We start from the raw sequence: 15,491 nt of genomic DNA, 5'->3' as shown, positions 1-15,491 counted from the left end.
TGCAGTGGGGCTACCCCCACACTGCAAGGGTTAGGTGCTCCTTTGTCCAAGGGGCTCAGAAAAAGCCGTTTTACTCACCTGATCCTTGGTCCCATGGCGGTCGGCCCACACCTCTCTCCCCTTCTACTCCGGCTATGGATTACCCATTGGCATCCTCACATCTAATGCAGGTCACATCTCCTGCAGCCAGGAGGGAGCAGGCGGGACCAAGGATCAGGCTCTTCTTTAAATATTAAACCTGATAAGCTGCTATAGTCATCAGCTTTACATTTCCTGTGTGTTCCCATACTCTGCATTATAGATTTAGGGTTGTATATTTCATGATGATACTTGTAGGTTAGTAAGCGGAAGCACCAAGTTGACAAAATGCAACAGGTTGTGGTAAGCTTTGTTTTATATTTTTCCCCTGTTCTGATTCTGAATATCTGGAAATTTTTTGGCCTAATTCAGAAAGGGAACTAGAGAGGAAAGGTTGTGCAGGGGTTGTTGGAAGGAGTCTGAATGCTCTTTTCAGTTTGGGAAACATAAAACCATTTCTCTTATCTGAAAACTTTAAAAATAGCTCTAAATATAAAGTAGAAAGCATGCTGCCCTCAATAACGCACATTAGCAATGCTCTTTACTAAAATAATCACATGGTGCAAAGAGGTGGAGCTTGTACAAATGGGTATTATGCAGATGTGCCTAGGGCATTATGATGGCTAAATACAGTCCTGATTTGGCCTAAAGCAAATCTTACTGTACGTGTTTGTAGGGCTGAAACGACGAATCGATAATGACAATAGTTGTCAATAATTCTCATTATTGATTAGTTGGCCTGCTTCTCTTCTCTGCGCTGGGAGCCAGCGTTTCATGGCCTCTGTGTCCCCGCCAATCCCTGCTGGGAGGGGGGAACACAGACCCCCTGCAACCGGTGCCCAGCAGTGAGGAGAGATGCCCCACCCCCACCAACTCAATCTGCTCTGCAGCTCTCTCCTCCCCGCAGCGTGATATAGCAGATATGAAAAGTGGCAGTTAGGCTGTGGGTGACTTCTCACTGCCTTCTGGCCAATTCCTGGGCCCGGCTGACTGTGTGCAGTTAAGAAACACAGAGGGTTAACTAAAAATGTACCACTAATGCTTACCATTACTGGTAAACAGTTTAAATTACTTGAATCTTTGTAATATTGACTAGAATGATGATTCTGGATAAAATAATGTATTTATTTATTTTTTTGGTACTACAAACACAAATAAATGCAAATAGTTTACACATTGTGATTTTTTTTTTTTTTGAATACACACAATATTAATTAGTTAATTAAAGCTTCTGTTGTAGCTGTCATTCATATATGTACGCAGAGCTTTCAGATTGATACATGTCATGCAGGGAGAATTCATTTCTGTGTAATCTGTTTAGACCCCTTATAAAAACTAAAAAGGTGAGAAAGTAATTTTCGGTTTCGACCTGACAAATTTTGGTGCAGGAGGTGCGTTGCGGGGCCATTCATTCCAATAGCACCCCAAATGCACTTCAGTGTGATTGCCTGCACTGGAACCCTTGGTACAAAAATGCCATGCGTTCCAGTGTGGTGCGATTGCAAACAAATTGTGCATGCAGTTTGATTCTGAAGTAAACTTTGTAACACTGCATTTGTGTATTTTACTTAAAATTTAAGAATGGTATTTATTTGTGTTTTTTAAATTTATTTAATTGAAATAATTGGTCAACGAATCGATTTATTAAAACAATCGTTCGTATTTGTGCTCAAGAAGATAATTCCGCTAACTTTTTAATATGATTTATTTATTTTATGATGCGTGATAACAAATTGCTGTTTAACCATAAAATTCCGTTTTTTATTTTGTGGGCTGAACCTGGATATCATTTTTACATTTCCTACAATCCCTGACATGTTTGTGTCCTCCACTAACATATGCAGAGTGTAAACGGCTATCAATACTTTAGGCCTCATTCACACTGGATCATTGCGTTACCATCAGTTTTTTAATGGTAATGCAAGGGCAGCGAAAAATGAATGGGTGTGAATAGGACAGTGCACACTGCTGCGTTGCCGTCCACTGCGCTGAAAAATGAAGTAGAGCATGCTCCTTCCCGCACCCGCCCCACTGCACGAGTGGGAAAACTAACTTTAATGTACACAGCCGACAATAACAGTTTAAATGCAAGCGTTCTGGTGGCTATATAGCTGCTGGATCGCTTGTATTTTGTGCAGGTCAGCGCCTCCCCCCCCCCCCCCCCCCCCCCGAAACGCTTCAAAAACCCGTGCAGGCACCCTAAATGTGATTGCGTGTAAACTTTTTCTGCATGCATCTTTGTCACCTGCTTTTGTTTTTTTAATTTCTAGCAATGGTATACTAATTTATTATTTTTGTATTATTATTTCTGACAGGGTTGACACTAGCAGACCTGGTCTTTCCATGGTAAGCATATTCTAGCTTAATTTTAATTAGATTTTACATGCAGAAAATATAGGATGAACCTAATTTATGGAAAAATATGCAATAACTCTTCAATACTTGATGTCATCTATGGTCGTACCCCCTTACCATACAGCTGCAATGCAAAGTAGTATACAGGCTAATGCCAATGTAGCATTTGTTAAATCCAGGAGAGTGGAGTGTAGGTATTCCTTTTTTTCCTTTTTCTATTAAGGCAAGTTCAGTTTTACAAAAATCCTCGCATAGACTTTAGTCTGGGGGTTAACTTTATTAATAGGGGTCCCTTAATTAAATTACCCCCACCCCCCCAGACTAAAGTCTATAGGACATTAGTGTGCACATGCCATCAGCCTTGCACTAAACTTTTACCTGGCAGGCTACAGACAGCTTTTACAGTAAGCTTTAACTTACAATTACCGGTACATTTTGACTTTACATTTTGGTCTTTTTAGCTATACAGGATCAGTGATGTTGGCATGTGATAAGATTAATCAAGACTTAGACAGGGTTTTCCGATTAGACATTTGTAGAAACAATGCCTAGGGTGGCGGCAAAGGAGGAGAAATTCAATAAGTGTTGTTTTTTTTGACTAAAGGGTCTTTACAGACATAAAACCAATGCCAGGATGCAAGACTTAACACAGGCCAACTCAGGCCTGCAGGTACTGGCACCTACTGCGCATATATAATGATAAATCCTAGTAGGAGTGGCAATTACATTTAGATTCTGTTTATATTTTTTTTTTTTTATGGTTCTGGAGTATTTTACAATAATGTGTTGCAGGTCTGAGTCAATACATTTTAAAGCATATCTAAAAACAAAACCGTAATATATTGCAGCTTACCAGTGCTCAGAAGTAGGGTTGCACAGATACCAAGTACAGTACTCGGTACGAGTACATGTAGCGATACTTTTGAGCTCCAAGACTAGACTAGAGAAAAACTCAAAAATTAGGAGGCAGCTGTCATTTGTAAGGAGCACACGGAGCTCCTGGGATTTGTACATCTCTGTTTTAATGTATGATTTTGTTTTTATAAATATAAATAAAGGGATGCACAGATACCAGTTTTGCGAGTACAAGTACTGGTACTTGCCAAGTACTTACAAGTACGAGTACTGATACATTTTTGTTTATTGTCATGTGACAGTTTTTATAAAACAATATTGACTAATGATTTCAGGACAGTGGTGGAGCGCCAGAGCCAGGTCCCAGCTGCAACCGCTGCAACCCTGGTAGTTCTCATGAAAATGCCAAGTATCTGCACTGGTACTGGAAAAGTATCTGTGCATCCCTAGTTAGAAGTGTTAACTGCATTGTTTTTTTTTTCCCACCTTTTTTTTTTTCACCTGGAGATTCTTCAAATAACACATTTTCTGTCGCTACACTCAACCTTCCTTTGTGTCTATGAAGGAAGCCATGGTTTCTACCCTGACTGGATTCAAACGTCTCTTCCTTTGTTCATCATTACATGAGGGCCGGGGATATTCGTATTCTACAGAGATTAGTACTAAGGTAGATAACATTATGCGCCCAGTTCAGCTTGTTGGAAGTGACAAGGACAATAAAGTTCTGGCAGGTATTTTGTCTACTTGCTAAATAAAACGTAGGCGCACCACACCCATTACAATCTGTTCATAAAATCTCTGTACAATCAACTTTTTAGATCTACCAAAACTATGTAATATGAGGACATATCTAAATTACTAATCAGGCAAGCCCTTGTACCACATACTTGTTGGTGGATCTAAAGGAGATTGTATAATCGGATTGTAAAATGTGTGGTTGGCTTTAGACCGAAAAAAAGAAAACTAATGCAGCCCCACATCTAAGGACTGGTAAGCTGCAATATATACCATTTTTTGCTCTACTGTTTTGTTATAACCACATATTAAAACATAATAATACATTTAATAATACCTGTTAAACATTGAAATATTTTTCCTCTTACACATTTTTGAGTTCATATTTTTTTCTATTTGTGCTGTAAAGTTTCTCTGTGAAGATGTCGCTCTTCAAGAGTAGCTGTTATAGTGGAAGGTGCAGTAGTGGTGGTTTGGTATTGTCCTTTTCTAGGGCTCACTGGCCCTAACTGTAGGATTCAACAGCACTAGTTACTGGTAAAATTGTATAATATTCAAACTGCTCTACCATAGGTTTGTGTTTATCATGGGCACATCCATCCATTTGTCCTTGAATTCAATGCTGCGAAAAGGGAACTCTAGATGGAAGCTGTTTTGGAAAGTTCTATGGAGAAGTATTCAGCTTTTCCTCATTGGATTATTTGTGATAAATGAGAATTACTGCCGTGGTCCATGTGAGTTGTTTTTTTTTCTGTTTTATCTACCTAAGCATCTTATTTGTTGCCAGTCATGAACAGGTTTCTACACCAAGTATATTAGACTGTTGGACATATCCGTTATATTATTTAAGACTATTTTTGTGTTCCTTGTAAAATCACATAGTAGGGAAGTATGCTCCTTTATGCTGATAAAACAGTCACAAAGTGTACAAACATGGTATAGAACACAAAATGTATCTATACAATTCTGTTTAATTTTTTTTTCTTTTTTTATAGTGTCATGGAGTGACATTCGGATTATGGGTGTTCTTCAGCGCCTTAGCTTGACCTACTTAGTGGTTTCTGCTTTGGAGTTGCTGTTTACTAAACATCTACCTGATGCTCTTCCTCCGGTAACACACAGACTGATCTTATTTAGTGTTTATTCACAGGGACAAATTGATTTTTTTTAATTCATGGGTGGCATACTAGCTTTATAAGAGTAGTGTGGAAAATATACACTTTAATGTCTGTTATAAAATATCTTTTGTTATAGTACTTGTTGTTATCTGTCCATGTGTATCAAGGTTCTATGTTTATACGTCCATGAAGTATTACTCTAAACAGGCTTAATTGTATAATACAGATTAGAGGTGCACCAAAATGGAAATGTTAAAACCGAAATAAAAGAAATTGTCAGGCCGAAACCGAAAATGTTTTTTATTTTAATTTTTTCAAATATTTTATTTATTTTTTTATAAACATTTTTTATTTTTGCAAACACTCAGCGATCACTGATCACCGACTGCTTCTACCCGCTCTCCTCTCTGACACGCTGTCACAGGAGGCTGATCGAGCGGTGTACGGAGGAGAGCTTAGCCTCCTGTGACAGCGCGGCCTGTCTCCACCCACCCACCGCTCTGCCGGACTGTGATAGGAGGTTGAGCGGTGTGGGAGGAGAGATGCCGGCTGCTCACAGCAATTATCTCCTGAAGCGCTCGGCCAGCTATCACAGTTTCTCTCCTCCCCGCTGGGACATAGAGCAGTGCCCAGCAGGGAGGAAAGAAAGAATGGATGCTCCGATGTATCGGCAGAAAAATGGCACTTTCGGCTTTATGCCAAAAGTGCAATTTTTGGCCGATATGTTTCGGTGGCCGATATATCAATTCATCCCTAATACAGATATAAGGTCATGTCATTTGTAAGGATGCACAGCTACAAGTATCGGTGCCGATATCAAGTATTTGGGCAAGTACTCGCCCAAATGCTCAGCTACCTTCCCCCGATGCCAGAATGTCCGGTCAGAGGTAAGGGAACATGGAGCCGGCTTCCCGGACAATCAGAAAGCAGAGTTGCAAATTAATGACCCGCCTCCCTGATTGGCTGGGAAGCCGGCTTCCAGGCCGATCAGCATGAAGCCGGCTTCCTGGCCAATGATCAAGCCGGCCGAAAAGCTGCTTCGATGCGGAGTGGCTGGGAAGCTGGTTTCCCGGCCAATCACAATTGAGCCGGCCATACATGGAGCCGGCTTCCAAGGCAATCGGGAAGCCAGGTGGCATGTCCGCTGCCCGACTTCCTGATTGCCCAGGAAGCCAGCTTCTGCGAGTACTGAAAGCAAAATATCGGTACTCGATACCGAAAAACCGGTATCGGTGCATCCCTAATAATTTGTACCGAAATTGAAAGTAATAGTCTCACAATGGCTGGATGGCTTCAATGAATACTGATGGATTGTGACAATGTTGATGTCTGCCCCATTTTAATATTTTCACTATAAACATTTGAATGGTATTCTTTAATCCCAGTCCTTGTATTTGGTTGTTTATAAATAAATGTTGTTTTCCAGAATCGGACGTGTTTTCTATTGCAAGATGTGGTCATATTCTGGCCGCAGTGGCTTATAATTTTGGCTTTGGAAGCTGCTTGGCTTTGCTTGACTCTCTTGCTACCTGTTCCTGGATGCCCCACGTGAGTATTCATAACATAATACATCTTTTCCCTGAAGGAAGTTCCAACAATACATTTGAGGCAACATAAACTAAAGTTGTCATCTTGTTTCCTCACCTTGGCTCCTGCTGCTGTACATTATCAGGCATTTGTTTCAGGTTTTACATTAAAGTAAACTTGTCACAAACCTGGGCTGTAGTATAAGATGAAAATATCTAAGCCAAGGCTACCTTACCAGTTGCCTTACGGTTCCTGTATTCGTGGCTATTACAGCACACATTATCACCTAATACATTAAGGAGCACAGCAAGTTGATTCTCCTAAGAAACAAAACTGACTTTACACACAGAGAGTAACACAACAACTTACAGTGCACTGTAGAGGAATTGGTATCTTAAACCTGAAACAAGGTGCTTTTATATGTTTGCAGTCTGAATCACACTTTATAGACAATAGTCTGATCAACTTACCAGCTGCTGCTGACTCAAAGGAGTTCCTGAGTCCCCTGATTCAGTGTGCACAGGCAGTGAATGGGTTCTGCAGATAACCCTTTTTATTCCAGATGAAACTGGCTCTATGGAAGTTGTGTGCCCTACATAGGGCACAGGAGTTATGATTGACACCCCCTGTATCCAAAGGTCATAGATAGTCAGTGGAGGGGCTGGGTGTCTGCAGATAGGAAGTGTGCCGACAGCCGTGCCTTTCACTGAAAATTCAGTGGGAAGCGGGAGTGTCATCATTTTAAAGAGCAGCACTGTTTTCCATCAAGCATTACAGGCAAAAGCTGACAGGACAGAAAAAGGTTAGACTAGAGTTATAGTTTAAATAAACATTAACAATGACAGCCATCATGTATCTCTCTATCTGTGCATTTATTTATCATGATTTTTCCTAATTTTAGGGGCTATTTGGGACCTGGAGGTATTGGAGAGTTTGGCAAATATCCAAACTGTACAGGAGGGGCAGCTGGTTACATTGATCGATTCGTTTTTGGTGAAGATCACATTTATCAACATCCATCATCCAATGTAAGTTTACATCTCACAGATCATAGCAAATGCCATTTGGAGAAGAAATGTTTAGCATGCAAAATCTCCATGTAGGCAATCAACAGTTTTTTTTAAAGAACACTTGTAGTGGGGAAAACATTTAATAAGCTAAATTTAAAGCAAACCATTGCTGGCACTACATAACAGGCAGTACCAGGTACCTGGATATCGAGTCATGTTTCCTTCTCAATGGCTCAAGTGCTATAAATCCCAGGGTGCACTAATGAACAAATTGACCCAGCTTCCTGTGCCAAGGGCCTAGCTCTTCTACTTTCACCTCCTAAGCTTCGCTATTGTTCAGTGAGGTTGTCTATTTTGATGATTTGGCCAAAAGTAAAACTTAGGAGTGGGCAGGGTCAAGCTCTTTACCCAGAAAGCTTAATCAGTGTTTGCATGGGAAATTTGTGTGGAAAACTAACCTGGCATGCAGGCATTAGAGGTATCTACTCTATGGTGCCTGCAGCAGTTTTTGGCACTTCAGATTTACATTAAATGTTGTATAGAAGATACCTTAGATTGCCAGATCATACCTTTTCTTGTCGTAGAAGTCATCTACTTGACAACATCACTGGAACCTCCCCAAATTCCCATACCCTCTATGTATAAGGGGCTACATTATCAGTTTCCTTCAGCTTCTCTGAGTGAGGCTGAGTTGTCTACCCTGTCTACAATTTTGCCAGTATCCAATCCTCATGTAAGTGGCAATATAATCTGACAGTATCTGAATTCCCTAATGGACTCCAAGAAAAGCATTTCATGGACAGTATAAAAAGTTTTTGGTCCCATAAGTATGCGTTTGGCCCTTTGGTGTGACAATTTGGGCCTGTCAACTGGTGACTCAGGCTCCAGTAGCTTTACTGAGGCAAAGGAGGGGTTTTTCCACTCCTAATTACCCAGAAGTTGAAGGGATGTTTTAGAGATTCAAGGGACGGGCTATTGTTACAAAAAGTAAGATCTGGCATCTTATGGTGCCCACTTTCCAGGCTTAGTTTTGTAATGTTGCTACAAGATAAAATATAATGTATGATGCATACAACTGATGTTCTTTAATTCATAATAAAAAGGTAATTTAGAATAATAGCTATCACGTATGGTTTATTTGCAGGTAATTTATAAAACAACAGTGCCTTATGATCCAGAAGGAATACTAGGAACCCTTAATTCCATTGTGATTGCATTTTTGGGGCTTCAGGTAATTTACACCTAAAAATGTTTTGTCTGTGCTTGGTGGCTTAAGAACAATCAATTGTTGCTTCTATATGGTTACCTGATTTCAGGATATGTTCATACCATAGCAATCCCTTAACATTAGAACAACTGCTTTGTTCCCTTACCCTTTATTACAGGCTGGCAAAGTGCTTGTGTTCTACAAGAATCAGCATAAGCAGATCATAGTGAGTTTTTTCACATGGAGTGTTGTCATGGTATGTAATTTGATTTTCATATTATCTATAATGAATATGACAGGATCTGTATGCATTCATTTTTAATAACACCTGCAGTGCTGTTAGAATCTGGTAACTTGTCATTATGAAGATGCTAGTTACTTGCTTGCCGTGCTACTCCAATACTTTCAGAACTTGTGAGACATTGACCTGGAACAGGTATGCAGATCAGGAGTTTGGTCTACATTTTGACTTTGTAAGCTGCATGCTTTTTCCAGGTTAAAAAATTAAGAAATTTTAAATACCGACGTCAGAAACAGCCTGTCACCAGTGTTCTAGAAAGAGGTCAGCAATGGTGGTTTCCGTGTTCCTCTTAGAGGTTCCCTTTTAAATTTTGTGTATGGTAAACACTGATAAGATTATAAAGAGAAGTAAGATTTCTATTGCCATTGTGGAATGTCCTATATACGCAGCTTAAAATGTCTGTAAGATGCAGTGAATTTTTCTCAGCAGCCCACATACATTCCCACATCCACCAATTCTTCTGAAACATGTCAGGTTATTAAAAATGAATTACATCGGTTATTACATTTTTAATATAACCTGGTTTATGTGCAGTAATTTTTATAACATGCAAACCTGTAAATGTTTTAGCGACTTTTACAACAGGAGATATTTACAGTGTATCTAAAGCCAAAACTGTCTGCTGGGGGGGATTTACCTCTCACTTCCTGTTGTATCTAAATGACGGGGCTGAAGGGAAATATCTTGAACGGGATACAGATAGCAGATAAAAAAATGCTTTTTTGGGGGTTTTTTTTTACGCTTTTTTCTTTTCCCTACTCCTTTTTATAATTAAAATTTTAAAAAATGGCTTTAGATATACTTTAACACGACAAAGTTTGCGAGATTTAATGCTGTTATCTAAATCCAGTTCAGAGTGTATCCTAAGCCAAAACAATTTTTTTCTTTACTTTTTGGGAAAGGCTATCAATCCTGCAAGTTGTTGTTGCTGCAGTCTGTCCCTGCTGGGAAGATTCACCCTCTCTTTGTACGAGAACTAAAAGTGATGAAAAATGTAACATTTTGAGTTGTCGCCAAAGCAAGAATAAAAGGGAAATCTTCCAGTGGGGTGACTTATTGCAGTGACAATCACCCTCATTTTGGCGCTGTCTGCTCTCACTTCCTGTTTTCCATGGGACAGGAAGTGCAGAAAATATCCCCAATGGGACACCGATGGCAAATAAACCCTTTCCTACGCAGGCCAATACTAAAACAAAATGTAATTAATCCTCTAACAAAGCAACTTTTTTTATTATTTCTAAATTCTGCCTGCTAGTGACCCTGCCATGGAGGTACTTGTTCCGGCACAACTGGGAGATAGTGTGCCAATGGTTTCCCAGTTGTGCTTCTGCGTTGTCTCCCTGTCACATGCTACCCTAGTCAAGACTACAAGCAGTGGTGCTAGCACACATTGTGTAGACATGGACCATCCCTGTCACTATAATGAAAGTCCTGAGCAATTATTTGCATGTGATGCTGAGGCTAGTGCTCGGAGAATATGATATTTTGTGAAAAAACATTGCAATTATTTATTATACATATTGCTTTAGAAAACGAAATGTCGTACATCTTTAAGGCGGGTTTCTGTACTATAATCCCTTAAAAGGAAAATGTAATTTACATAAATGTCAAATTTCTCATAAAAAGCATTTACTGCCTTGGAATTTTTCATGTTTTATTGTCACGTAACATTAAATGATAGTAGTAGATTTAATTTTGTTGTTTTACACTGATCGTCAACAGAAATAGACTCATGTGAAAGTGGAAACCAATGTTGTAAAGTGTATTAAATCTTTTCTCCCTATTTATTTCAGGGTGTTATTTCTGCAATTTTGACAAAATGTTCTACAAATGAAGGTTTTATTCCAGTAAACAAAAATCTGTGGTAAGTAGGAAACAATGCTATTGAGTGAATGTTATACAAAGTAAATATGCACCTAATTTTTGCAAAGGTTGTAGTCTACTCCCTAGAGGAGTACAAAAGACAAAGATCCATCTTCTCTCGGATGCCAACAGGGAGTGAATGTGACAAAACAGGAATAGAGGATGCATTTGCAAAACATGCACTCAAAGGAAAAACACTTTTAGTAAACATTGATGTTACTGCTAATACAAGCCAGATTGTAATGTGACCAATACATTAAAAAAAATTCTCTGTTTCATCTTCAGTCCTCTTGTTGAAACTGACAAAAATTCAATGTTGTTCATTTGTTACTATGACATCATGGTATATTCTGTACATACCCATAGGTATTTAATTTCCTGCTCTTGACTTACTGCTTTACCCAGCAGTTGATCCCTGCTTTATGTCAATGTAATACACTTGAACAATATTTACCCTTTGAACACGGTATCTACTGTATGTAGAGCTATAAAGTGTTTATGCTTTGCTTTTCATGAATGTTTATTCTATTCAGTATATTTTAATGTTTACCCTTTAATTCTAACTTCATATTTTAAATTGATACAGGTCCATCTCTTATGTGACAACCCTCAGCTGCTTTGCTTTCTTCCTGTTACTGATCATATATTTCTTGGTGGATGTTAAAGGTTACTGGACAGGTGCCCCATTTTTTTATCCAGGTAAGCAGAGACTAGAACTTCCTTTTTTTTATTATTGGATAGATTAGGGAAGATTTGTATTGCTGTTTGTCCACGCTCCCCCTGTCTCCTTGCTGAGATTCACAGTCTCTATTTGGAAAGCTTTTCAATAGGGACTTTTATTGCAGTGACAATTGTGTCCAAGATTCCCTTCACTTCCTGTCTTCTAGTAAACTCCATAGGAAATCTCCCCAGCCACAGATGGGAAAACGCACCTGACAGGAATTTTAATCCTTCCCTATTCTTTATGGGGAAAAAAAATGGTTTTGGCTTTTAGATGATATATTTTTGTGATATTTCACTTTCAGTGAGAAGAATTTATTGTAATTATCAGTGTGGTATTCTTTCAATCCGTGACTCTAAACATTACTGACAATCTATACTGTATTTTGAGTTTGTGAGGCATTTGATAGACTGTGCTTTAAATATTGCATTATTTCTCCTTCAAGTGGCCATCTGTGTATCAGACAAATTGAATTATCACCTTCGCGTGACCTTCTTTAGAAATTCTCCATGCATCTGCACAACAAATGTCTGTGCTTGCCCCAGATTGTACCTGATGGAAACGGGTAGGGATGCTCCGATACCCATACAAGCATCGGTATCGGCGGCGATACCGAGTATTTGCATGAGTACTCGTGCAAATACTCCGATACAAAAAACGAGTACCTGTGCCGCGTCCGGCATCTTCAGGGACCCGGAAACCGCCGCACACAGGACCTCCATAGCGTCTTCAATGAAACAAGAAACAATGAAATAATGAAACAAGATGGCCGCGAACTCCTCAGTCATCTGCTCCATTCTGACCTCTTCTCCCGCTAATTGGCCGATTGGATGATTGACAGGCTTCCTCACCAGTCAGGAGTGACTGTCGCTCTGAGGAAGGATCCCTGTGTGGACCCGAAACGTTAGCACCGTATGACAGTATGTGACATTGGGTATTGAATAAGCATATCAATACTTTAAAAACCCTTCAAGTGTGTGCCGGTGATTTACTTTTATTTACTATTAGTGTTTTGCACGGCGCCATCCGTGTGGTCACCTTGGCACCACATATACCTTGTGGTTTTGAGACCGTGGCAGTGCGGATGGGATTTTGGACTTTGTAGTGAGGAAGCCTGTCATCATCCAATCGGCCAATCAGCGGGAGAAGAGGTCAGAATGGAGCAGATGACTAGGCTGTGACACGGAGTGGCTGAAGCAGACGGAGAAGACGACGCAGCAGGTTAGTACTGCAGCACCATATATACCAAAAAGATAAACCAGCTAGCAAGAGTGGCTGGTTTAAAAGGGTTAACAGAGGATCGGGACAAGTATAACAATTACAAAAAGAGTTTATTACCAAAGGATAATACGTTCCATATAACGTATTATCCTTTGGCGTCCACTGGTATCTGAAATACACGTATTAATCTCCAGTGGGAGAAACAAGGAAGTTACATAGTAGCACCTTCTTAAAAAATCAGTTTCTTTCCCACATGGTGTCAGCTGATTAGCATATATGAATGAGAGCACACTATACAAACAGATCTGCATACCTGAAGATTTATAATTGTATGTCATGCTTTTTTGTTTGTTTTTAAAACCAGTTAGTGATATGATATTTATGTCCAAAACTGATATTTTATCTAATAAACTCTTTTTGTAATTGGAATACTTGTCCCGATCCTCTGTTAACCCTTTTTAAACCAGCCACTCTTGCTAGCTGGTTTATCTTTTTGGTATATATGGTTCATTTTGGTTACGGATCTGGTTGACAAGTAATTATGAGATAAAGGGTCATTTAAATGGTTTGGATCTCCAGGCAGAAACAAAATCGTTTTCTATTAGTACTGCAGCACCGCATGGGGGCTGGGCACAAGAATGCTGTTTAACTGCATATAATATTTTAAAAAAGACATTAAATAAAGAAATAACTATGTAGATATTGCTAACTAAGGCTTGTATCCTCCTAGTGGGGAAAATAGATGAGCACATGTCCAGACACTGTATAGTGTGGCACAGCTATATCCAATTCTGCATACCTGGCTTTATATTATAAAAATTTTTAATAAAGCCAGTTATACAGAATTGGATATAGCTGTGCCACACTATACAGTGTTCTGGAGTCTGGACATATTTTATAATATAAAAAAAAAGACATTGAATAATGAAATGAACTGAATATTTAGATCATGTCATTGCTAACTAAGGCTTGTATCCCCATAGTAGGGAAAATAGATGAGCACATGTCCAGACTCCAGAACAGTGTTTTATTTTATAGTGTGGCACAGCTATATCCAATTCTGCATACCGGGCTTTATATTATAAAGTTCTTATAATATGAAGCTTGGTATGCAGAATTGGATATAGCTGTGCCACACTACACAGTGGTCTGGTCATGTGCTCATCTATTTTCCCCACTATGGGGATACGAGCCTTAGTTAGCAATGGCATGATAAATATTCATTTCATGTTCATGTTTTTCATTTTATTAAGGAACTGACCTAAAATCATGATTTTGTATTGCTTTAGAAAAAATGTGACCTGTCCCTTTAAGAAAAAGTATCGGTACTTGTACTCGGTCTTAAAGTGGTATCGGAACATCCCTAGAAACGGGTACAAGAATTTTGGCACAAACACCACCATTTGCAGTCCAGAAGCGGACTGAGGCTGAAGTTTCTATACTGGCTGTCCCCATTGACCTCAGTAACCATGAACCAGATAAAATCAGGCTCCAGTGTGACTGACAGCAAAGTATGAAAGCCTCCCACTGCCTGCTGTCAATCAGCAGCAGAGTGGACCTGAAGGGAAACTAGTCCTTCTGCATCCCCATCAGGCTCTGCCCACTGTTGGTGTACTGGTTGGTAAGGACACTGTTGGCTGTGTAGATGCCTTTTTGGTTATGGTATCTGCTCACTGCCTGCTGTCAGTCACAAGGGTAGCGGCCCTGATGGGGAACTAGCCCCTCGGCATCCCCATCAGACTGATTGGCTGCAGTCACTGTTCGACTGAGATTTTACAGACCTGGCTTCTTCAACTGAAGTCGATTGAGGAATATTCTTTTGTCAAACGGGGGGTCCCAATGGGACCACACAGTGGTAAAAAGGTAACCAGTGTATGGCCAGCTTAATTGTGTTATTCTGAAACCGTTTATCAGAAACTTTTGTTTGCCTTTTTCAGGAATGAACTCCATTCTCGTTTATGTTGGCCATGAAGTATTTGAAAATTATTTCCCATTCAAGTGGAAGATGAAGGACAGTCAGTCTCACGCTGAGCACCTCACCCAGAACCTTGTTGCCACTTCCATATGGGTGCTGATTGCCTATATCCTGTACAGAAAGCGGATATTCTGGAAGATTTGAGCTCATAGTAGTTTTAGCCTAACAATATGGTAACAACTACAGGAAGTGCAATTTGAGAGCTGTGCTATTTCTTTGGAACATCTTAGACTATATATTCTGGACCATAAGTTTGCTGTCTAACTGCGTCTCACCTATTTTAACAGATTGTTTTACTTTGTGGCTTATTACAGAAAGCACGTAATGAAAAGAGGTTAAAGGGAAGAATTTTAATTTTTATACGTTGTCAGCAACCTAACGTCTAATGTATGTTAAATTAAAAAATGCAAACACTACTACTATGCTGCAATATAAAGTATTTTGTCTGTCTTGCCTATTTTAACATGTTTGTGCCCAGAAATGTACAGCTGGCTTGTCTTTGTCCTGATGATTTTAGCTGTTTAG

General features: G+C 39.5%; 1 protein-coding gene across 2 annotated transcripts in view; it reads left to right on the top strand.

The window, feature by feature from the left end:
- Positions 1–15,261, top strand: part of HGSNAT (heparan-alpha-glucosaminide N-acetyltransferase) — a 32,933-nt gene extending 17,672 nt beyond the window's left edge. Inside the window, exons 9-18 of one of the 2 annotated variants that reach the window (XM_018576833.1) lie at positions 2,394–2,424; positions 4,597–4,757; positions 5,019–5,134; positions 6,568–6,689; positions 7,570–7,696; positions 8,823–8,909; positions 9,064–9,141; positions 10,980–11,050; positions 11,636–11,748; positions 14,929–15,261. In XM_018576833.1, the coding sequence (XP_018432335.1) occupies positions 2,394–2,424; positions 4,597–4,757; positions 5,019–5,134; positions 6,568–6,689; positions 7,570–7,696; positions 8,823–8,909; positions 9,064–9,141; positions 10,980–11,050; positions 11,636–11,748; positions 14,929–15,110 (1,088 nt within the window). In that variant the 3' untranslated portion in view covers positions 15,111–15,261. Of the gene's footprint in view, positions 1–2,393; positions 2,425–4,596; positions 4,758–5,018; positions 5,135–6,563; positions 6,690–7,569; positions 7,697–8,822; positions 8,910–9,063; positions 9,142–10,979; positions 11,051–11,635; positions 11,749–14,928 lie in introns of both variants that reach the window. The other variant, XM_018576834.1, reaches the window with a different exon arrangement.
- The last annotated feature ends 230 nt before the right edge of the window (positions 15,262–15,491 follow it).

Source organism: Nanorana parkeri, unplaced genomic scaffold (assembly GCF_000935625.1).
Source record: "Nanorana parkeri isolate BGI_ZX_2015 unplaced genomic scaffold, ASM93562v1 scaffold78, whole genome shotgun sequence".
NCBI lineage: Eukaryota > Metazoa > Chordata > Amphibia > Anura > Dicroglossidae > Nanorana > Nanorana parkeri.
Note: the sequence above shows the minus strand (reverse complement) of the source record. Positions and strands in the feature narration are given on the sequence as shown.